The 23854-nt window shown below is 43.4% G+C and overlaps 1 protein-coding gene across 1 annotated transcript in view; it reads left to right on the top strand.

Moving 5' to 3' along the window:
* The window catches only part of ERMP1 (endoplasmic reticulum metallopeptidase 1), a 438183-nt gene that overhangs the window by 272939 nt on the left and 141390 nt on the right, over positions 1 to 23854 (top strand). Inside the window, exons 7-8 of the mRNA XM_069240202.1 lie at positions 10455 to 10667; positions 13527 to 13747. Coding sequence (XP_069096303.1) covers positions 10455 to 10667; positions 13527 to 13747 — 434 coding nt within the window. The remainder of the gene's footprint in view (positions 1 to 10454; positions 10668 to 13526; positions 13748 to 23854) is intronic.

Genomic DNA, 23854 nt, shown 5'->3' with positions numbered 1-23854 from the left:
TCGTTGCTGTTCTTCCTTTGTCCTTGGAATCTGATTTCTTGGTCAAGGGATGTCCACTAAGTTCTGTATCTAGTGGGCGTCCAGGGGAGTACCTAGTAGTGGCCAATAGGTCATCTACCTTAGGGTGGCTACATCCACTAAGTGACCACTTTTGTGGGCAGAGGTCACTTCCTTACACCTGATTGGCTAGTTTCCTTCCATGCAATATGGAGGAAAATGAAATGGAGAGGTCACTTTGCGTGCAACACCTTAGGGGTGGTGCAAGCTGGGGTTGACTACTCCTCCTGTCCTTTGTGTGGTTTCCCGCAGTTGCCCCCTCCAAAATTGTAGGTTTGCCAAGGGGGTGACCATCTGCTACTAGCGTCAGGCTTTGGGGTCGAGTTTCAAGGGCAGTAAGCTCTTTCTTTAAAACTCGCTAGCAGAACAGTACACATTCCTGAGGGAGGAGGTGTTTGCACCTCCACCCAGGAAGGGCTTTGTTCTGGGAGCCAGAGATCAGGGTCTATCACCCCTGGGATCCAGAATTTTGTCTGGTGTAGGCAGGCTGGATGTGACCAGCAGGTAACCATGCCAGGTAGTTAGCTTTTGCAGGGGGGGCACCTCTAAGGTGACCCCAGGGTACATTTGGTAATAAATCCAATGCTGGCACCAGTTTGGATTTATCATTCTGAGTTGTTTAATACCAAACAACCCAGGGTTCAGAGTAGCCATCATGTATCTGTAAAATTCATACTGACCAGTGTCCAGCACATGTAAAATGGCAGCTCTCTTCACATACTATGTCCCAGGTTTGGCAAGGACACAGTAGGGACATATTAGTTCATGCATCTATGCCCACACATGCAATGTAGTGCACCCTGCCTTAGGGCTGGAAGGCCTGCCAGAGGGGCTACTTACCTATAGTGCATGCAATGTGTAGTGGACAGGGCACACAGGCTGGTTTCCATGTTATTTTTGTTTTTTAGGATTGCACCGGAATACTCAGCCTGCAGTGGCAGTGCTGCTGGATGCTTGGCCCTAGGGGGTGGCACAATCTGTGCTGCTTCCCTCAGGGGGAGTACTCTTAGTACCCCATGCTCTGGATTCCTAAGTGCCATTTACAAAGGATGTCAAGTGGAAGCTAAAGGTGTTGCCAATTGTGCCACTGTATCACAACAGTTTTAGGGAAAGAGATCTGGCCCAGGGAAACTGGTTAGCAGGGGCCCTGTGCACTAACAACTTTGAGACTACATCAAGGCCTTTTCTCACAGTTCTAGGACAAAAGAGCATTTAAAAAAAAATGTTTGCAGCATTTTTTGTTTGTTTTTAAAGTGCTGATTCCCAAGCTTGTTTTGAACAAAGCCCCCCCCCCCCCCCCGGGTGGGACAGGTCCCAGGGGGATGCCAATATATATTAAAAAAAAAGGAGGGGGGCCTCTCGGGACCCCTCCTCCTGGGGCTCTTATGAGCCCTGGGGACCATTATCTCCCCAGGGCTTTACTGTTATTAAGGAGTGGGGCCACGTGGGCATCCCTCCATTGGGTCCCTTGAACCTTGGGGGACCACTACCTCCCAGGGGCTTTAATTAATAAAAGGAGGGTGGCCGCATGGACACCCCTCATGGGGTTTAAATTTTCCCCAGGGACCACCACCTCCATGGGGCTAAATAAATTGATGCAGGGGCCACTTGAACACCCCGGCCCCAATTACCACCTCCTCCTAGGGGGAATAACCATAATTTAAAGTGGGAGGTGAGCCATACTGCCCCCCCTTCCTGGGCCTCATATGACCCCGGAGACCACCACTTTCGTGGTGCTGGTCCAAGCACAAGAAAGGAGATGGGGCTGCGCTACCGCCCTCCTGGAGCCATTAATGGCCTGGAGAACCGCCACCCCCATGGGCCGGCTCCGGCTATCTCCCGAGGTGCCGACCCATGGGAGAAAGCTATTTGCTTTCACTTGGCAGGAGCTGAGAGCTTCCGCCAAGCAAGACTATACACTAACTCTGCTTCCAGCAAGCAGGAGTTGTCAAACTGCTCCTGCTTGCTGGAAGCAGGCTTTTCATCTGTTTCCCTGCCCGCTGCCATGCAGACAGGGAAGCAGATGAAACGATTACTCCTGCATGCAGGGAACTGCATTTCTAGCAGCTTCTTGCACGCAGGAGGAATGCCAGCCTCCACAGGAGGCGGGGAGCCGGCTGGGACTGCAAGGACCTTGAGTGCCTCCCCCAGGACCGCAGCAATGCACTGTGGGTATCCTGGGTAGGGCAAGGGCACCCAGGTACTAGTGCCTGTGCCCCTAGCAAATAGGGTCCTCGGGGCCCAAAACGGCCAAGGGAGGGAGGGGGCCACAGGACCCTCCTCCTCTTTTTTAGATAAAGTATTTCCTCACCAGAGAGGTGATGGTCCCCAGGGCTCAGAGCACAAAGGAGAGGGATTCCCATGCACCGCCCCTTCTTTAATCTTTGAATATATTGTAATGTCCCCGAGACCTGACCCACCTAGGGGCTTCGTTAAAAACAAGTGCAGGCCCACCTTTTTCAGTTTTTTATTTATTTATTTTTTGCCATGAATTTATTAATCTGATGGGAATCTGTGTCAAAAACGTTATTTTTTTTTTTTAAAAGAAGCATTTTTGCCTTGGCGGGACCCTACCACCAAGGCTTTTCATTTTTTTGCCAAGGCTGTGAGTGGTGCGGGCTTGATTGCTTAATGGGGTGCTGACCGCAGGCAAGGTCCTGTGGCCAACTCCTGCCACGCACACCTGAGGACCATGCGTGGCGCACAATTAAGTGCTTATTGGGGGTTGGCTGCATGGCCGGGCCACCAACCCCCACCGCGCATTGCCAAAGGCTGTACATGGCACGGGGTTGAGTGAGTAAAGGGGGTTGGTCGCCCCCATGGGCACTGGTTGGATTAACGTAAAGTAATTAAAATTACTTTATGTTAAAGCCATAGAAATTCACTGAAAAAACTGTTTAGAGGGACCGTATAGTTAGGAAATAATTTTTTTTAGAAACATAGAAATTCACTTAAAACAACAAAAAGTTACAAGAATGTTATAGTAAGGTTCACATTTTACTCGCAAAAAAAATAGCAATTCTGCAGTTATAGTTAGCTCAAGTAACTATAACTCGTGCCTTAAGGTAATACAACTCATGCCTCAGCACGAGATCAGAAGAGTTTGCCGAGCCTTGGCGTCCCTAAATATACAAATTTGATTTTCTTTAATTTCTCAGAAACTATTGAGCAGATTTACACCAAACAACAAAAAGCGCTCTCTCTGGGCCAAGAACTACTTTTCCTCCAAATTTGGTGCAACTCTGTTCAGTGGTTCTGGCACTATCGCTGTTCAAAATCCCTAAGGGAATTAACATAGAAAAAGCACCTTTGTTGACCCCCTTTTTTGCAGCCCCCTTTTTGACGGATCACCCCAAAAATTTCCAGCCAGCAGCTGATGTGACTAATTTTTTGGGGAAAATGTTTTGACGATTCGTCAAGCAGCCCCAAAGATATAGGCAAGTAAACAAACGCTTTTTCTATAGGAACTAGGTCCTAAATATAACTACCTAGTGGTGACTGCCACTAGTTTTGTGTGTGTGTGTGTGTGTGTATATATATATAGATATATAGATATATATATATAGATATATATATATATAGATATGTTCAATGGCACGTAGAAGAAGTCTTTTTTTCGAGTCACAGGATCGAGTGACTCCTCTCGGTCATAGTGCTCATGGGCATCGACTCCTTTGTTAGATTGTTTTCTTTCCGCTGTCGGGTTCGGACGTGTTTACTCTCGCTCTGAGATTTTCGATTTAGAAACTGTATAGAACCTTATCTGAACGTCTGTATGTTTGGATCGTGTTTCCATCTATAGTCGAGCCAATAGTACAGTCGAAAACCAGATTATGCCCTTTTGGGCGCGCGCACCCAACTCTGCCCTGTTCAGGCCTACCACGCCGAAGCCTGATGGATTGGACTCCATTCCGATTCTGTCCTCGATGCCACGTGAAATTTCCGTACAAAGATCAACATGTGGTATGTAATCTCTGTCTCTCTCCCGACCATCGAGAAGAAGGCTGTGAAGCCTGTCAGTCGTTGTAGTTGAAAAACACACTGCGTGACCGGAGTGCCAGAAGACTTGAAATGGCGTAGAAGAATACAGAATACGTTGACACAGTTGAGGAAGAACAGGCCCGGACAGCAGTTTCCATTCAGGACACCGACTCTGAAGAAGACTCGGGGAGGGTAGTCAACCCATCACTGCTGCTCAGCATGTGAGTACAACTGCCCCTACGCCCACTACTAAAAGACCATCAAAGGCCTTAGGTACACCACTGCCAGAGAGCCATGGTTCGACCTGAAAGAAAGTAATTGGCGATTGACCTTTGGGTTCGGCACCGAAAAAGGCAACACCAGCTTCGATACCAGAGTCAAGCAAATCTATTAAAAGCTCCACATCAGCCAGCGTCCACACTCTTACGAGTATAAACTTTGCCATCCTGCTTCGGAAGCGAAATAACGGGCTGTATTTTCGGGACCGATAAAATTGCCAACTTCGGAGCCGAAAAAATATTCATTACAGAGGAACAAGGACTTTCAAGCCAATTAAAGCAGAGCTCAAATACACATGATGAACAGTCCCCTAAATCACAGAAAACATCAGAATTTGTTTCTAAAGACTCTGACATTCAACCTATTCATGGATGAAAAACAGTCAATGATTCATATCTTCAAAGAGACTGGGAGGATCATTGCTGCACCTCCTCCACAAACAAAAAGAAAGTTTGCTTTTCAAGAACATCTTGATACTGCTCCACCACCAGCAAATATTTTTAAAAGGAAGGAGAAGCCATTACCTTTGCAAAATTCTCCACTGCATTTGCCACAACTTTCTTTCTCTCCACCACCAGTTAACCCACCACCATTGCCTTCACCAAGACACTCACACACTTATTCGCATGGTGATACAGTTGATCCCTGTGATCTGTATGATCCAGATCCCATACCACTAAATGACTCAGACCTTTATCCTTCCAAACCTTCGCCACCAGAGGATACAACAGCATACACACAGGTCATTTCAAGGGCAGCTGCGTACCATGGAGTACTTATGCATAGTGAGCCTTAATAAGAGGATTTCCTTTTCAATACACTATCCTCCACGTATTCATGTTACCAGTGCCTACCAGTGTTGCCTGGCATGATCAGACATGCGGACGAAATATTTAAAGAACCTGTTAAGGCTAGGATGTTAACACCACGTGTAGATAAAAAATACAGGCCTGCACATACAGGTCCAGCCTACATCACGCATCAGGTACCACCAGACTCTGTTGTCGTCCGTGCTACCAGAAAAAGGGCCAATAGCCAATCGTCCGGGGATACCCCTCCCCCTGACAAAGAAAGCAGAAAGTTTGATGCTGCTGGCAAGAGGGTGGCTACACAGGCAGCTAACCAATGGCGCATTGCCAATTCACAAGCCTTGCTAGCAAGATATGATAGGTTCACACTGGGACGAAATGCAGGAATTATTACAACACCTGCCAAAAGAACATTAAAAAAGGGCTCAACAAATTGTTGAAGAAGGTCAGGCAATAAGCAACAACCAGATAAGGTCTGCCCTTGATACTGCAGATACAGCAGCTAGGAGCGTAAATACTGCTATAACCATACATGCATGGTTAAGATCTTCTGGATTCGAACCAGAAATACAACAAGCAGTACTAAATATGCCATTTGACAAACACCAGTTTGGTCCTGAAGTTGACACCACAATCGAAACTCAGGAAAGATTCAAACACTGCAAAAGCAATGGGAGCCCTATGCACAACACCTTATAGAGGCTCCTTTGTAAACAGCAATTTAGAGAAGGATTCAAACTCCAATCTACAGATGCTTCTACCTCCCAGCCTAAACAAGGCCAACAACAATACCAGAGAGTAGGATTTAGAGGCTCTTATAGAGGCCAACAATTCATAGCCAGAGGAACATTCCAGGCCTCAAAAAGTGTTACCACTCCAACAAAACAGTGACTTCTGAAGCATACCACAAACCCACACATCTCCTGTGGGGGTAAGACTACAGCAATTCCACATTCAATGGCAAAATATCACCACAGACCAATGGGTACTTTCAATTATTTGCAATGGTTATTGCCTAGAATTAATTTCTATCCCTCCAAACATTCCTCCTCGTTATCACAAGCTGTCCCCAGAACACAATGTTCTGTTTCAACAAGAGGTACAATCGCTACTACTAAAAGAGGCAATAGAATTAGTTCCAAAATCTCAACACGGAACAGGGGTATACTCACTATACTTCCTCATTCTCAAAAGGGATGGCACTCTCAGATCCATTCTAGATCTCAGACCACTAAATCTATATATCCTGTCAGAACACTTTCACATGGTAACTCTGCAGGACGTCATTCCACTACTACAAAAACAAGATTACAAGACTGTATTAGATTTCAAAGATGTGTATTTTCATATCCCTATACATCCAAGTCACTGAAAATACCTAAGGTGTGTGATAGCGTGAAAGCATTACCAATTCAAAGTTCTACCATTCAGCATAACAACAGCTCCAAGAGTATTCACAAAATGTCTAGCAGTAGTAGCAGCTTACCTTAGAAGACAACACATATATGTCTTTCCTTATCTAGACGATTGGCTAATAAAATCAAGCACTATTATACAATGTCAACAACACACCCAATACACAATACAAACCCTTCACACATTAGGGTTCACTGTCAGTTACCAAAAATCTCATCTTTAACCAGCACAGTTTCAACCTTACCTAGGTGCAATTCTAAATACACCGAAAGCCTTAGCCTGTCCAAATACACAAAGGATGCAAGCTTTTCAAAACCTTATAACACAAATGCAGTCAAATCACCGTTACCGAGTAAGGTTTATCATGAAATTATTGGGAATGATGGCATCCTGCATCACAGTAGTACTGCATGCACGATAAAATATGAGAACACTTCAGTGCCTCTCATAACAATGGTCTCAGGCACAGGGTCAATTAATTACAAGATCTAGTGTTGTTAGACCGCCAGACGCACAAGTCCCTTCAGTGGTGAAATCACAGCAATCTAATAAAGGGGCGGTCAATTCAGGACCCTGTGCCTCAAACCACAATAACAGATGCATCAATGATAGGTTGGGGAGCTCATCTCAACAACCATACCACATAAGGGGAATGGAACTCAAAACAGTTAACTTATCACATAAACCATTTAGAATTGTTAGCTGTGTTCTTTGACCTAAAAGCATTTCAACCACTTCTCAAATACAAAACTGTCTTGATAAAAACAGACAATATGACAACAATGTACTATCTGAAGAAACAAGGGGGAACACAGTCATCTCCACTGTCTCGACTAGCCCAAACAATTTGGAAATGGGCGATTCACAATTATATTTACTTATTAGCAGAATACATCTCAGGAATACACAATCAGCTAGCGGACCTCCTAAGCAGGCCACACCAACATATACACGAATGGGAGATTCCCACTCAGGTACTTCAAAAGTACTTTCAAAGGTGGGGGACACCAGAAATAGACCTCTTCGCATTCAGGCACACACACCCGCTCTCCAAGGGCAACGCTTTATAGATCAACTGGTCAGGGATATTTGCTTACGGTTTTCCGCCTCTCCCACTAATTCCATTTCTGGTCAACAAACTGTGTCAAACTTCTCTCACTGCGATACTGATAGTCCCCACCTGGGCACCACAGCATTGGTACACAACACTCTTAGATCTGTCTGTAGTACCTCACTGCAAACTTCCAAACAGACCCGATTTGTTAACACAAAACGAAGGTCAAATCAGACATCCCAATCCCAGTGCTCTCAATTTAGCGACTTGGCTCCTGAAGTCATAACATTTGGATATTTGCATCTTCCATTAGAATGTATGGAAGTGCTCAAACAAGCATGCAAACCTACAACTTGACAATGTTATGCTAACAAGTGGAAACGTTTTATCACTGTCAATCTAAAAATATTGACCCACTTACAGCATCTATACAAGATATCGTATCCTACCTACTTCCTTTGCAAAAGGCAAATTTAGCTTTCTCGTCCATTAAAATTCATCTTACTGCTATATCAGCATATTTACAAACTATACAACATACATCCCTCTTTAGAGTTCCAGTTATTAAAGCCATCATGGAAGGACTAAAACATATTATTCCACCAAGAACCCCATCAGTTCCTGCTTGGAGTCTAAATGTTGTACTCACAGGACTAATGGGGCCACCATTTGAACCCATGCATTCATGTGAGATTCAATTTCTAACTTGGAAAGTTTCTTTCTTAGTAGCATTTACTTCGTTAAGAAGAGTTAGTGAAATATAGGCATTCACTCTGGAGGAGTATACAAGCATAAATTTGTACTTAGAACGAATCCAAAATTCCTGCCAAAGGTTGTATCACCTTGTCACATTAACCAGACAGTGGTATTGCCAGTCTTCTTCCCACAGCCAGATTCAACTGCTCAAAGAGCCCTTCACACTCTTGACCTTAAAAGAGCTCTAATGTATTAAGCGGATAGAACAAGAGTTTAGAAAAACTAAGCAGCTCTTTGTGGCTTTTCAACAACCACATAAAAATAATCCTATCTCTAAACAAGGATTAGCTAGATGGATTATTTAAATGTAGTCAAACATGTTACATCAAGGCAAAACGATAACTTTTGGTAACACCTAAAGCTCATTCCACTAGGAAAAAGGGGCTTCTATGGCATTTTTAGGAAACATACCAATGGCAGACAAATGCAAAGCTGCCACATGGTCTACACCACATACATTTACAAAGCATTACTGCGTGGATGTATTTTCAAAGCAACAAGCCAATGTTTGCCAAGCTGTACTAAGAACATTATTTCAAACAACTTCAACTCCTACGGGCTAGCCACCGCTTTTTGGGGGGTGAGCAACTGCTTTTTAGTCTATACATAGCATGTATAGACTATGTTTGTGGCATATAGTGATGCAGATTCACATGCACCCTCCCTCCTCCCCGGAAGCCTGTCGTTGTTGCAGTTCTTATTTATACATATGTATATACATTTACATTTGCATGGACATGTTATTTACTTATTATTTTTATAGCACATTTACATTCTTCACTCTATCACTCCTTCCTGCACGCTTTTGCGGGAAAACAATCTAACAAAGGAGTTGATGCTCTTGCGCACTATGACTATGACCAAGAGAAAGAGTCACTCGATCCCGTGGCTTGAAAAAAAGACTTCTTTGAAGAAAAACAACTTGTAACACTCCAAGCCCAACACTAGATGGCGGAAGCTGTGCATAGCATGTGAATCTGCAGCACCACATGGCACGAACAGATGTACACTGGGTAAGTGACATTTTCCATATGTATATTTGTTTCCTGCTTACGCCAGAAAAAGCGGATGCACCTCTCTCATGGTGGGTGCTGCTAAAAGTGAGGGCGGCCTCACAGTATCTTCGTTTCTCCAACAGCAATGTCACGCACTCCGTGAGAAGGTTTATGCAGCCACACTCATAGGGTTTGATAGACACGTTTCAGCATAAAGCCTTCTTCAGTGTCACTGCAGGCTTTACACCAAAACCCATCTGTCAAAGTTTTTTTTTTTTTTTTTTTTTTTTCAAGTGTGGCTGAATAAAATTATTGAAAAAATCCTCTGGAGTGCATGATACTGCTGTTGGCGAAATTAATATCTATATGTATATACGTATATATACATGCTTATATGTATATATATATATATACCCTTACCTGCAAAATACTTAAATTTTCGTTGTAAAGGCATGCATGGTAAAGGTATTCATTGTAAAAGTTTGTGTGGTAAAGACCCATGCAATCTAAACCCTGCATGGTAAATGTGTGGTTCCAACCGCATTGTAATTGCTTTTGCCCTTCAGTAGATAATTGAAATAGCCTAAAGGACCAACTGCAACTGTGCTGCCTTCAGTGGTTGTTGAACTCCTTCCAAGTGTACTCGTGCATATCTTTCAGAGGTTCAGCATAATCAAACACTTAAGCCAAATGTAAAAGTAACGTGCATAGCAGTAAATTTTCAAATTACCTCCAGAAAGAAGTGTGCATCGTCAATTAAATCAAGCTGATCTCAGTATTGACAGAAATAAACTATTCTTTGTTTCATCAAAAATACTTTACTTTCGCAGGTCTGCTAGTTTCTGAGTGTGTACATGGTGTAGTATGTAGACTAATCTACCTATTTATGTACTATATCATTTTGGAACAGTTAATTCACAGCAGACTAAAATGACCTAAAGGTTTGTCCTCTGATGTCAAGAAAGATTTCAGTTGTAGCTTGATATAACCTGATTGGGTACCAATTCAGACAGTTTGTACAGTATCAATTGAGTGATGTTGTTTGCACAATAAGAGGTTTAAGAAATTATTTTTGCTCTTTTCTAATGGTTGTTTATTTTTTAACAGGTGACAATATTCTTGGTGTTCTCAAATATTTGGCCTCCAGTGATGAGTTGGCTCATTCTTCTGAGTACCGACATGGAAACATAGTCTTCTTTGACGTGTGTGGTCTCTTTGTGTTGGTTTATCCAGCACGTGTTGGTGCTGTAATAAACTCTCTGATAGCATCAGCTGCACTTCTGTACCTGGGCAAAAAATACTTCAAACCTAGAAATGGTGGTAAGTCATCCTATTGGTACTGCTTCAGATGTGATCTTTTTTTTTTTTTAAAGAATTACAATTAACCGACAGGAATGATTTTGTTACTGTACTATGTTCAATCTTAATGTTTTTGACCGATTCAAAACTGCTCATAATGCCTGTTGTTGGTAGATTCTTAAACTATGATCCTCGGTCATACCCTCGGGTTTACTGGTTTGGGATGTATAGATTTGGATGGTTCATGCATTTCATTCATAGATGAGGTGGGAAGAACGTTCTGCACTTTTTAAAGAGCTTTTTGTTCGTTGTGCTGTGATTGGGAGAGAGCTCACCGCTCCAGCCATCTTAGTTTTTTCCCTCACCACTGTATAAAGATAGTAAGAGGAAGACATATAAACGGAGATGTTTTAACATTTCTCTGCATTGAGGCTTGAATTATTGTGAGCTGGCAAGCACCTCAACCATTTTGCTGTTCCCACGTAAGGGTATGTTTTTTACGATATTGTACTTGAGACGGGGAAAGCGGTGTGCACAGAAATACAAACACGACGCATTCTTGTATGGTTCCAGTGCCCGCAGTGAAATAACCTAGTTCCTAGGTAGATGAATACATTATCTTTGAGGCGGGCTGCTGTCAAGCAGACATTTGGGAGATTCCTTGTTTCACAGGTCAATGGAAAATAACTATATGATTAGTTCTCTTAAACGTTAATCTTTTCCACATGTAGGTGAGCCCCCACTTTCTTTACACGAAAGTACGATGGCTTAACATTAATTTTGCCCAAATGACATCCTTGATAATTGAGCTAGGTCATCACCAGTTCCACATGTTACAATAACATACTGGCCCCTAAAAACTTGTCTTGTGTGCCTCACTGATCCAGTGTACAGTACGCTGGCGAGGTAGGAAGGCTTCTGACGACTAATTTCTTTGTATCAGGAACAGGATCTCCAAATCCAGGCCTTGTTTGGCCAGAAGCCGGTTTTCATGACGTGGAACATGTGGTGCAATCCCTTTCTTCTGCAAATACGTTTTATAGCATAGTTCTAGGCAGGCCCTGGCGCTTCAGTGATTTTACCGATCATTTATCATGAATATAACTACGGTAGGTGAGCCAAGAATCAACACGGTCATCCTTTGGGTTGTCTGTGGGAGGTGTAGGATCCTTTGCAGGACTGTCGGGTGGTAGAAGCCTTACTTAGTTGCTGTGTTCCCTTGTGACATAAATGACATGCCGATATGGACGATTATTCCTGGCTAATGTAGGTTTGAAAGGCCGGGCTCAGTCCCCGAGCTTAAGACTGCTCCTCAGACTCCCATCGTTACTGAGACTGTTTTTCTGTTCAGCAGACTTGTATTGCGAGTTTCCTGACAGATGGCACATGTTTCGATGCCGCTCACCAACAGATAAGCAACGTAGCTGGGCACAGGGTCCAAGGCCAAGACTGCAGTCATCTGTGATGGGATTGATAGCTGATTTCTAAACGCAAAAGTGAACTGTTAGCACAACCTGATCCAGTGTTCTTTAAAGTGGCGTGTCTTCAGCTCTTTCCTAAATTGAAGCAGGATAGATACGGGACTAATCAATACAGGGATATGGTTCCAGGGTTCATAAATGGGGAATACCTGTTTTTTTATTTTTCTTATTTCTTCGCCTGCAGTCTGATTAAACACACTCAACAATCTTCCGTACTGCTGCCATGTTTTTGCCTGTCCACCATCATCTGGCCTCTTCCTGCATTCAGATCGAGGTCAACGAAGTGCTGACCAGCCTCATCAAGGCCCCCATATGCTTTCCAACCAGCACCTGGTTACCCAGAGACCAGCACCTGTTAGTATTGCGGCCAATACTACTGAACAGGATAGTTTTTATTGTCGGGGCAAGGTCAAAATGAGTATGTTTGGAATAGTATTGTATATTTTAGGCTTATTATGACGCTGAACGAAACGTAATTAAGAGGCCTGCCGAAATGACTAAAAAATATCAGAATTGAAAATGTGATCGAGACAGGAGCATTGCGAGTGAGCAAAGCTGAGATACAGTATGTGCAGGCTTGAAATTGTGAGAAATATGTTTTGCCTGGGAATACAAGTGAGAGCTAAGATAAGGATGGATGAGAGAGTCGGACGATTGCCGCGGACAATTGTGGTGATTTGAAGGTCGCAAATTTTAATGCTGAGGGTAGTGTTATAAATTGTTTCCGTAAATGGTGAGTATCATAAAGTGGATAATAGAAACAGAAGTGCTGCTATCAAAGCGCTATTTAAGAACATATTACGTTAATGAATGATGGCGAAGTGGCAAAGTAACATAGTAACATAGTAGAAAAGTGTGTTTTTCCATCAGTTATTAGGTGTTTATTATAAAGTTCAAAGCAAGGGATTTGCTAAAGAAGTTTGGGAATTACAGACATAGTTTAATGCCATAGACTCCACGAGGAATAAGTAAAGATCACGCTGTGAGGAGGAATTGTTCATTTACATGTTTGTGGAAGTACTATTTGTACAAAATGGTGTATACAAAAAATAATAATAACAATTCTAGTGCTTGTAAAACTTACAAAGTTTTACTTTAAACTCAACGCACAATGCATACCAGTTGGATTTACCTCGCCTGTTCGTTGTTGACTTACCTAAGAAGGGCCCACTTATGTACCCCATACATTGTTATTCGATTCCATAGGCTTGTCTGAGGATTCTTTGTAATTATTTTTGGAGTTGGTTTTAAAGCACACTGCAGGATTTCCCAGTGGTCAAACCTTGGCGCACTACGTTGATTTTAATTTACTTCTTGCACTACTAAGACATTTGCCAGTCGTAAAATGCTGTTTTAAAAAGGTTTTATAATGCTAAAGAGGCTCTCGTTCCCCTTTTAGGTGTCGTCCACATGAATAATCTTCTCTACGGCATTGGCGTCATGTTAATTAGCTGGTTCAGCGCCTTAGTTACAGTTCTCCTAGTAGCAGTGTTCGTCTCTCTCACTGGCCATTCTCTCTCCTGGTACACACACTTCTACGTCTCAGTGTTCCTCTACGGGTCTGCAGCATTGGCCAAGTTAATACTCGTCCATACCTTAGCCAAGAAGTACTACTTTGTGGTAGGTGCAGCGCTTTGATTGCTACATTATTTCTGTCCTGTGACTGCGGGCGCAAATTTGATAACATCCTTAACTGCAAAATTGTAAAGATACTTAACAGTTGTAATCATTCACTTCCTTATAAAGGCATTTGCATTTCTAAACTTTTTGCCATGTGCTTTGAGAAAATGCAGGCATAAATAACTTTTTAGACCTGTTTGCCATCATTGTTGTGATTAATAGTTAAGAGCAATTAAACATATAGTTGATATGTTTATAATGTGCACACATGCCAGTTATACCATTGTAGTTTGAAAAAGACATGCAGTTGTGTAATATAATAGATCATCCACTCACTGAAAGTTTGCTTTACTCAGAAAAGGGCACATAGTTAATCATTGCTTGTCAATCATTCAACACACCTGATAGCCAGCATCATTACAATTAATAGTGATAATATGATACATTTATTATGGCAACCCTTCACTGAATGTTGGCTTGTAATGTGACCAATCCCCCTTTCAGGGCTTTTTAGGCTTCTCTAGCTATTACAGGAGGTTCGTCAAGGGATATGGTAACATTATTCCCCCCTTGTATGAGTTGACTTAGAAGAAGCAACCCAAGAAGGTGAGGAGGCGTTGGTATGGGAGCTGCCAGATTCCCCAAGCCAGAAGAAGATTGTCCACCATTGGGCAGTGGTCCAGAGAATAACAGATATCCAGCAAGGCCAAAAAGAAGACCATAATTTCTGTGGAAAACAGCCAACAGCAGCAGAGACCTCGATCCTTTGCACCTGCAAATTGGTTAGGATGACAGGGAAGAGCCTGGTGTCGGATACTGGCCTTGTAACTCCAAACGCCACCAGGAGCGCAATTGCTTTGTTAAAGAAGATTTCCATTTTCTATGGCACCTTTTGTGTTTCTTGTAGGGACACCTTGGGACATCATTTGCTAGCAGGAAACATGCTTGTAGTGTAAGCAGCACACTTGGGCATGTCTCTGAAGGCCTTGGCCAAGAATAAGCTGGCCTCCTACTCCCTGATGGCCTTTTGGGTGCATCATGAAACAGAATGTATGTGCTGCGTTGTCTTGATCAGAGCAGAGCCAAATGATGCTTGCAGGATATGATTTTTCAGTTGGTGCAATCACACTTTCGCCCTGATTTGGAGTTGGCAGTATGTGGTCAAGCTCTCTTACGTGCATGATGCATTTTCAATTTCATCTTAATGGAATACTTAGTCAGAACAGGACTTCATGCAGAACTAGACTTTTGAGCAAGATCGCAAGTGGCCCCATGACTGTAAGCAAGCACAGGATCTATATATGAACCATTACCTCTTTTCCTGTTCGACGATGTAAAGTTTCTCCTCCCCTTTCCTGGATCACCTTCGAGTGCATGGAGGCACCTTTACCACTCGATTACAAGTTGTGACTGGAGCTCAAGTACCGGAGAGACACGTCCTATGGAACCATAACCAACATCTGCTTCCTACAGTCTTAGCACAGTATGAATCTAGTCCTCTTCAGGAGAGACATCATCCCTTGCACTTTTTTAATGGCAACTAGAGCAGCTGAATCCCTGTGGTGTAATGGTAGCTTCCTGCTTCAGAGACCTCTTTGGGTTGGCTGGACACAACCATTAAACTTCAACAAAAGGCTTCAGAGGCTGGAACTCCATTGGCGCTCTCAAAGTAAACATCTTCTCTGGAGTTCAGCTAGCCTAGCTCCCTGACCTGGTTCTTAAAAGACTAGATTTTAAAGACTTGTACCTTTTGGATAAATTCATAGTGGTAATCATTGAGGCCATAAATGCCTGAATAAGAGCCTTCCGGTTAAAATGGAAGTGTGCATCTTTTTGTTGCCAACAGCAATCTTCTACTTGGCAGTTGGTACAATGTATTTTGAAATCTCTGATGTACCTGTTGAGGACTTGAAATCAGTCAGTTCATGGTTAACCTATGCGCCATCTGTGTTTACAGTGGCATATTTTTAGAGTATTGCACCATATTATGATGGTGTGGGAGGATTTAAACACCAGTCTCCGATTCATTCCATAACTTGTGTAGGCAGCAAAATAAGGTGTTTGGTCTTTGAAGCCTTAGATCCCGTGAGAAAGCAGAGGCAGCACATGATAAGGTAAATATTAGTAAATTTTTACAATTCACGATGATACACCGTGCAGGACAAAGCCCATTTTAGAGAGCATCAATGTTTATTCTAAACAGGCAAACTCGTAATTCATTTTTAAGGATTATTCCCATTTTGGCGAGTTTCGAAGATGCTACGTTGACACCTTATCTTATCTTAAATGACACTACTTTGTCGTCATTGGCTTCCACATTGCAGGAATACAAAAACGTCTCTGCTCTGTCTCTTCAGCTTTGCACTCCCAAAGCTTAAATTACAAAGTGTGTGAACATGCATATACCAAATGGAGTATGGGATAAAGCAGTGGTGCATCCATCACTGTATATCACTAAACCTTGTGGTGTCTGTAGGTTGACATTCATTCAGTTATAGCAGTTTTCTGATAGTTCAGACAGACAGAAGAAAAAGCATTTTAACCATCTGAAACATTAAAAAGAGCAACCCAGAGGACTGGCAAGATTTCTTTATTATGTTGTTTATATGGAGGCATGATGCAATGCGTTTTACCTGCCTATTTTGTCCCATGACAGATGGGTGCTTCATAAACTTGTGAACTACATGTAAGATGACCAGAGACCATAATTACAAACAAGCAGTGTGTTGATTCATTTGACATTTTCTCTTTTTTGTGGGATTGTCCAGTTTTTGTTAAAGTTACAGATCCTATTTAGAACATAAGATTCTATTGCGTTCTTTAGTCGGGATACATATATTTAAACTTTCATGTTAGTGCTGAAGAGTGCCAGGCCTACATAACCGATGACAAGCAGCTTAATACGCAGCCTTTTCATATCGACAAATTAGGTATATTCTGTCGAAAGTGCCCCTTCGTTGAACAGGGACTTTAAGGGCTCTTATTCCTCAGGCCCATTGGTTCGCAGACTGCTGTATCTTCTTGCTTACTTCTGTACATTTGTTCTCACTCCTGTAGGGCACTGGCCCTTCTCTTGGCACTTTGTTTTCTCTGACTTTCTAGAGCGAAACAATCTTTATTATTTCAGCGCTGGAGTAGTCTAGCTGGAAACTTGCTCTGTGGTCTATCTAAATTGGACACACTATGCTTTGATGGTGTAAATGGACTAACTGCATCCTGAACTGAATTCTCTGTTGTAAATGAGGCTTCATTGCTGATGGCCGTATGCCTCTTGCACTTTCGGGTGCTTTCTTTTTTAAGACATTTCAGACCAGAGCCTGGTCCCAGTGCTTAAATACCTCAATCCACAATGATTCTGTAGACTCGCACAGTACTTCTTGGAACCTGTTTTCATACTTCAAACCACACACATTCTCTGTGCTCGTGCATTTCACCATGGATCTTGGTTCCAGTGCTTTAGTAGCTCAAGCAATTCACATTTTCTGTGCTCGTGCAGTACGTCCTGAACCATGGTCCAATGCTTTAATACATAAGTCCACACAAATTCTCTGTGCTTAAACAATATGTCGGACAGTGGGCTTGACATAACCTTTAATATGAAAGTATAGGCTCATTCCACATTTCCTTCCTAGTGTTTGAGTAGTGTTGTTGCTTTAAATAATTTGAATAAAAGCTGGATGTCAAAAAACAAAATGTAAGCTCTTCCAGCTGCTGGTATAGATGGGTGACACATCATCCCTCCTCAAAAAGAGGCAGGAAGTATTGGTTTGTGACACCCAAGACCCCTCCTCCCTACACCAAGGAAGCCAGTACGAGCATGAAAGGATGCTTCTCCTCCACCTTGCCAGCGTCTTGTTTCCCTCTGAAGACTGGTGTTTAAGGATCCTGTTGCTAATTTTGTTTTTAAGTTACCCATTCCAAATCCTTCTCAGTTCCCCTCCCCTTCATGGTAGGGCGCACACTACTCATGGTTGACATGCAGTTTAAGTGGTGTAAGTTGGGTTCAGATGCCAGTATTTCTTCTCGAGGTACTTCAGTCTGAAAAAGAAGGAAGCAGATGTATGCCTCATGTTAGGCCTTGTCATGCTAACAGGGATTTTCTGCTTGTACAAACAGGGGTGTGCCAGTCGGTCAGTCTGTGTCTCCTGCTGTGGACATCAGTGCCTAATTGTGAGGCAGAATTTCCCATTGGTTCGTGTCCATCTGATGCTTATTAAATCAGGATGCACCACAGGTGTAACAAGCTTATCAAGACACTGCTTAAATAGGCGTAGCACCGGTATTGTATAATTGAGATTCTACAAATACAGCTTCGCCTGTTGGCCTATCACCTGACCATCAGAACAGGAAATACTTTAAGCATGCACCCTGAATGAACACTGTCTTTCAACCACTATGGCAGTTAGTTTTGTAACTCTTCCCACTCCCAGTTTCACTTAACAATTGAGCCACAGTCAAGAGCAGAATGAAGTCTTTGATAAATGATATTCGTTGAGCCTAGGGGGCAAAACCAGTGTGGTTCACAGACATTTTACACTTACCCCTGCTTATTTTTCCAGCTCAATGCTTAATGGCTTGGTTTAAAAGCGTACTACCCAAAGGTCTAGATTACAGCTACTTCAAACAGGTACTTGGAGACAACACTTACGCCCTCAACGACCTAGTTAATTCTTGTATTCCTTTCACTCATTATTGGGCACAGGTTGTGGCCTTGATTCATGTGAAAGGGATTTTAGTGCAATTGGGGTCTATAGGAACACTATAATGCCAACTTACTTTAGAGCTTTAGTAACCTACGAATTTTAAGAAACATGGAAATGTGATACAGCTTCAGGAAGCATCCACTTGAATGCTGCCTTGCATTGTTAGAAACAGGTGGCTCATGGAAACAAAAATGAAGACATTCAATTGCGTTCAGCTCTGTATAACGTTCATGATAAAGGTTTTTGCTTGGGCACCATCTAATGGGTTTTAAGCACATGGATAACAAGAGCTAAACTACAAGTCCGATGGCATGTGTGGTTGTAGATACACATGCTCTGCATGTTCCTGCCATCTAGTGTTAGGCCTGGAGTGTTACAAGTTGTATTTCTTCAAACAAGTATTTTCCACTCACAGGATCGTGTGACTCCTCCTTCTCAGTGACACTGTGCATGGGCATTGAGCCCTTTGTTGGATTGTTTTCTCTCTGCCATGGGTTTCGGACGTGTATTTGTTCGATCCATCTTTGACTGCTCAGGTCCGAGACTTTCTTTCTCTCTGTCCTTTTTTTTAACCATATTATTATCTCGATCGTGTTTTCACATCTCACCTTGTACTTTTGAGCTTGTCGGCTCCAATACAAACCGTGCACCTATAGGGACGGGCCTTGCTAAGCCTCGGGCCTACTTCCACGCGCACAGAAGAAGATGCAAAAATGATGTAATGGACATCGTTTCGGTTCTGCCCTCGGTGCCACTCCGTTTCCCTTCACTGACCCTCACAAGGTGTGTAACTTGTGCCTTTTGCTGAATCATCAGGAGGCTACCTGCGATGCGTGTCAGTCGTTCATATCGAAGAAGACTGAAGAGCTCACAGGTTGCAGATGGCATATAAATCCTCAGAAGACACCCCGGACATCTTTGGTAAAGAACACGCACAAGAGGAGCCCGAACATGAAGAGGCTGTCTCCATTCGAGGCTCAGACTCCGATGTTCAATCCGACGTCTCATGTAGAACCGATACTAGAAACCATTGATGCTAAACAGCGCCGATTGCACACCAAAGAAGGCACAGGATGTATTATGGCTTCCCCTCTGTTACTTTTAAGAGGAAGATAACTTTCCAGGAGAAATTGGACACCCTACCACTTCCAAAAAAAAGTTTTTAAAGTACAAGGCCACCACTTCTTAAGCCAGGCCTTTACCTCCTCCTCCTCAACCACTTTTTCTCCACCCCTGCTTTCTTCTTCCCCTGCCCCCATTCTCCTGCATCTACTACTGCAGGAGACCTCACCCCTCAGGGTTCACCATTATTTGCAGGGGAATATTTAGGGGACACATTATCAGGACCCAGACCCTTGAGATTCCTATGATCCAGAGCCTTTCATTACCACAGATCCAGATCTATATCCTGCACAACCCTCTCCTCCAGAGGACACAACTAGGTACCAACAGGTTATTGCCAGGGTAGCCACTTACCACATTGTGCAGCTTCTTAAAGGCCCAGTAGAGCGGGACTTCTTGTTTGATACTCTCTAACCACCACCCACAGAGACATTCAGTTCCTCCCAATTGTCCCACAAGTGCTGCATCATGCAGTTGATATTTTTAAGGAGCCTCTCTGCTCTAGAATTATAACACCCAGGGTGGACAAGAAATACAAGCCTGCACCTTCCGATCCACTATTCATCAGGTCTCAGGTCCCTCCAGATTCAGTAGTGGCTACGAAGAGGGCTAACAGCCAGGCTACTGGGGACTCTCCTACGCCAGAAAAGAGAGCAAGGGGCTTGATGTGGCAGGCATGAGAGTGGCTGCACAAGCGGGAAACTATTGGTGTATTGTCGGCTCACAGGCCTTGCTCTCTAGGTACAACCAGGCTCTGGGATGACATGGAGGAGTTCCTCCAGTATCTCCCAGATGAGCACTGAAAATGTGACCAGCAGGTTGTTTCAGAAGGGCAAATAATCGCCAGCAACACAATTCAGTGTGCTTTAGATGCCACTGATATGCTGCAAGGGGGATCAATACCAGTGCCCTATTGAGGAGGTAGGCATGGCTTAGATGCTCTGCCTTCAAGCCAGAAGTTCAGCAAGTGGTGCTCAATACGCCTTTTGACAAAGAGCACTTCCTTGGCCCTCAAGTTGACTCCACATTTGAGAAGTTAAAGTAGTATACGGATACCGTGAAGGCTATGGGGGCTCTTCAGTCCCTATCACACAAGGGTTTTTTCGTTGCCCCACATGTAGTGGTGGCTGCAGACCATCTACGACCTCTGACCAATCCACCTCCCAAACAAAACAAGCCTCAACCTCTTACTCTCAAGATTCTTTTAGAGGGACACACAAACGCAACTATTTCAGAGGCAGGGGAAAGAGCACTACCACCTGTGGCTCAGGCCTCATCAGGAAAATACTGACCACCTGCCTCTCCCCAAACCCCACACCACACATGTAGGGGGCCATCTTCAATATTGCCACATAGAATGGACAGACATAACATTGGACCTTTGGGTCTTCTCCATTATCCAACATGGTTATTGTCTGGAGGTCACTTCCACACCTCCAGAACATCTCGTCCTTCTAAAAGAGGAAGTGCAGTCTCTACTCCTCAAAGGGGCCACAGAGCTGGTCCCTTTGCAGTATCAGGGAACAGGAGTATACTTGCTATACTTCCTCGTTCCCAAAAAGGACAGGTCACTGTGACCCATACTGGATCTCAGACCCCTAAATCGCTACATTCTCTCAGAACACTGTCCTATAATTACTCTTCAGGATGCTATCCCACTTCTTCAACAAGGGAACTTCATGACAGCTCTAGATTTGAAGGATGCTTACTTCCATATCCTCATCCACCCTGCACACCGCAAATACCTAAGCTTTATGGTTGCAGGAAAACATTATCAATTCAAAGTTTTCTCTTTTGGAGTCACAACTGCTCCTAGGGTATTTACCAAGTGCCTAGGTGTTGTCGCAGCACATCTCAGAAGACAGAAAATACATGTGTTCCCTTATCTAGATGGCCAGCTCATCAAAGCCAGCACACTACAACAATGTCAATCCCACACTCAAACCACAGTAAACCTTCTTCACAACTTAGGGTTTACCTCTCCAGTCCATATCTAGGAGCCCTTCTCCATGCGAAACGGGTGTTGGCATACCCCAGTTGATCCCGCTTTCACAGTTTTCAACATCTCCTTCCTCAGTTTCAGGTGAATCACACATACATAGTAAGGACTCTCATGCGTCTCGTAGAGATGATGGCATCTTGCATTGCCATTGTCCCTTATGCCAGACTCCACATGCGTCTACTACAGCAATGTCTGTCTCGGCAGTGGTGTCAGTCACAGGGTCACTTTCAGGATCTAGTGTAGTTAGACCACCAAACTTACCTCTCTCTGCTATGGCGGAACTCCACCTATTGAAATGGCGGCCTTCTCGAGCCCCTGTACCACAGCTTATTCTGACCATGGATGCATCCCTGACGGGTTGGGGCACACATTTTTACTATCTCACAGTCCAGGGTCTCTGGGATCTCAGTCACCAATCCATGCACATCAGTTATCTTGAGCTTCAAGTAGTATTCCTAGCTCTGGAGGCTAGCCTTCCTCACCTGTCACACAATGTTGCCCTAGTCCTGACGGACAACAGGACAGCAATGTATTAGCTACAAAAACCAGGGTGGCACCGTCATTTTAGTTATCACAACTTGCACAAACAATATGGAAGTTGGTACATCACCATCACGTTCAACTACTGGCTGAGTGTCTCCTCGGAACAGACAACAAGTTTGCAGACCTGCTGAGCAGGATGCATCAACAAGTCCACGAATCGGAACTCCATCCACAAGTCCTTCAAAAATACTTTCAAAATGGGGGGAAAACCTCAAATAGACCTTTTTGCCACAGCATAAAATGCTCAATGCCCAAGCTTCACATCCAGGTACCCTCTCCCTCTGTCCAAGGGCAATGTTCTATGGATGGACTGGTCAGGGATATTTGCCTACGCTTTCCACCTCTCCTACTCATTCCATTTCTGATTCGGAAACTCAAACTGACATCTCTCACCATGATCATAGTAGCTCCCACTTGGGCACGCCAACCTTGGTTCCCAATATTTAGGGACCTCTTGCAGGTCCCCTGGAGAAGCTTCCCAACAGGCTGGACCTTCTCAAACAGGAACAGGGGCAAATGAGGCATCCAGCCCCCAAATCAATCAACCTTGCGATATGGCTTCTGAAGTCATAGAGTTTGGTTGCCTCCAGTTACCTTCTGAGTGTATGGGGATTCCTAATCGTAGGTCAACAACTAGAGCATGTTAGACAGAAAAATAGAAACCTTTTGTTTGCTACTGTCTATTCAAACACATTGACCCCCCTTTAAAGCATCTGTATAAGATATTGTTGGCTGTTTGCTTCACTTGCAAAATGCGAACCTGGCTTACACTTCAGTACATATACATCTTGCAGCCACAGCTGCATATTTACAGAACAGACCACATAATTCTCTGTTTAGAATCCCAGTTATTAAAGCCTTTGTTGAAGGACTTAAGAGTAATCCCACCTAGACTGCCCGAAGCCCCATCCTGGAATCTAAATATTATATTGGAAGTGGCTTTTTTAATCGCTATTATATCACTGAGACGTGAGTGAACTCCAGGCATTAACTTTAGAAGAACCATTCTTTCAAATACACAAAGACAAAGTGGTGCTTCGTGCAAACCTCAGGCTCCTACCTAAAGTGGTTTCTCAGTTCACATCAATCAAACCTGTTATTCTTTCCACAGCATGACACAATGGCAGAAAGAGCGCTCCACAATTTAGATGTTGAAAAGGCACTCATGTATTACATTGACAGGACTAAAAGAATTAGGAAAACTAAACACTTTTTGTAGCCTTTTCAGTACCGCATTGGGGAACGCAATCTCAAAAATAGCAAATTTAGATGGAGCTTTAATTGCATACAAACTTATTATGCTAAGGCAAAAAGACAGTTACCTCTAACTGCGAGAACACATTCCACTAGGAAGAAAGGACCTCTATGGCATTTATGGGAAACATGAATTACTGGGTAGATGTACAAGAGCGTCAGCAAGTGCAGGTAGGACAAGCTGTCCTAAGAACACTTTTCTAGACAACTGCAGCACAACAGGTTAGCCACCTCTTTATGGAGGTACTGCTTTACAGTCTATGCAGAGCATGTGTATCTACAGCCACACATGCCATTGAACGGAAAATTTTACTTACCCAGTAGACAGTTGTTCGTGGCATGTAGTGCTGTAGATTCACATGCGCCCTCCCACCTCCCCATACGCCTCTGGCCGTTTGTTACCTCGTATTTGTATATGTATTTGTACATATGTACATACTCTTGCATGGACATCTCCTTTTCTATACTTCTTCTATACTCTCT

This window comes from Pleurodeles waltl, chromosome 1_2, assembly GCF_031143425.1.
Source record: "Pleurodeles waltl isolate 20211129_DDA chromosome 1_2, aPleWal1.hap1.20221129, whole genome shotgun sequence".
Classification (NCBI taxonomy): domain Eukaryota; kingdom Metazoa; phylum Chordata; class Amphibia; order Caudata; family Salamandridae; genus Pleurodeles; species Pleurodeles waltl.
Note: the sequence above shows the minus strand (reverse complement) of the source record. Positions and strands in the feature narration are given on the sequence as shown.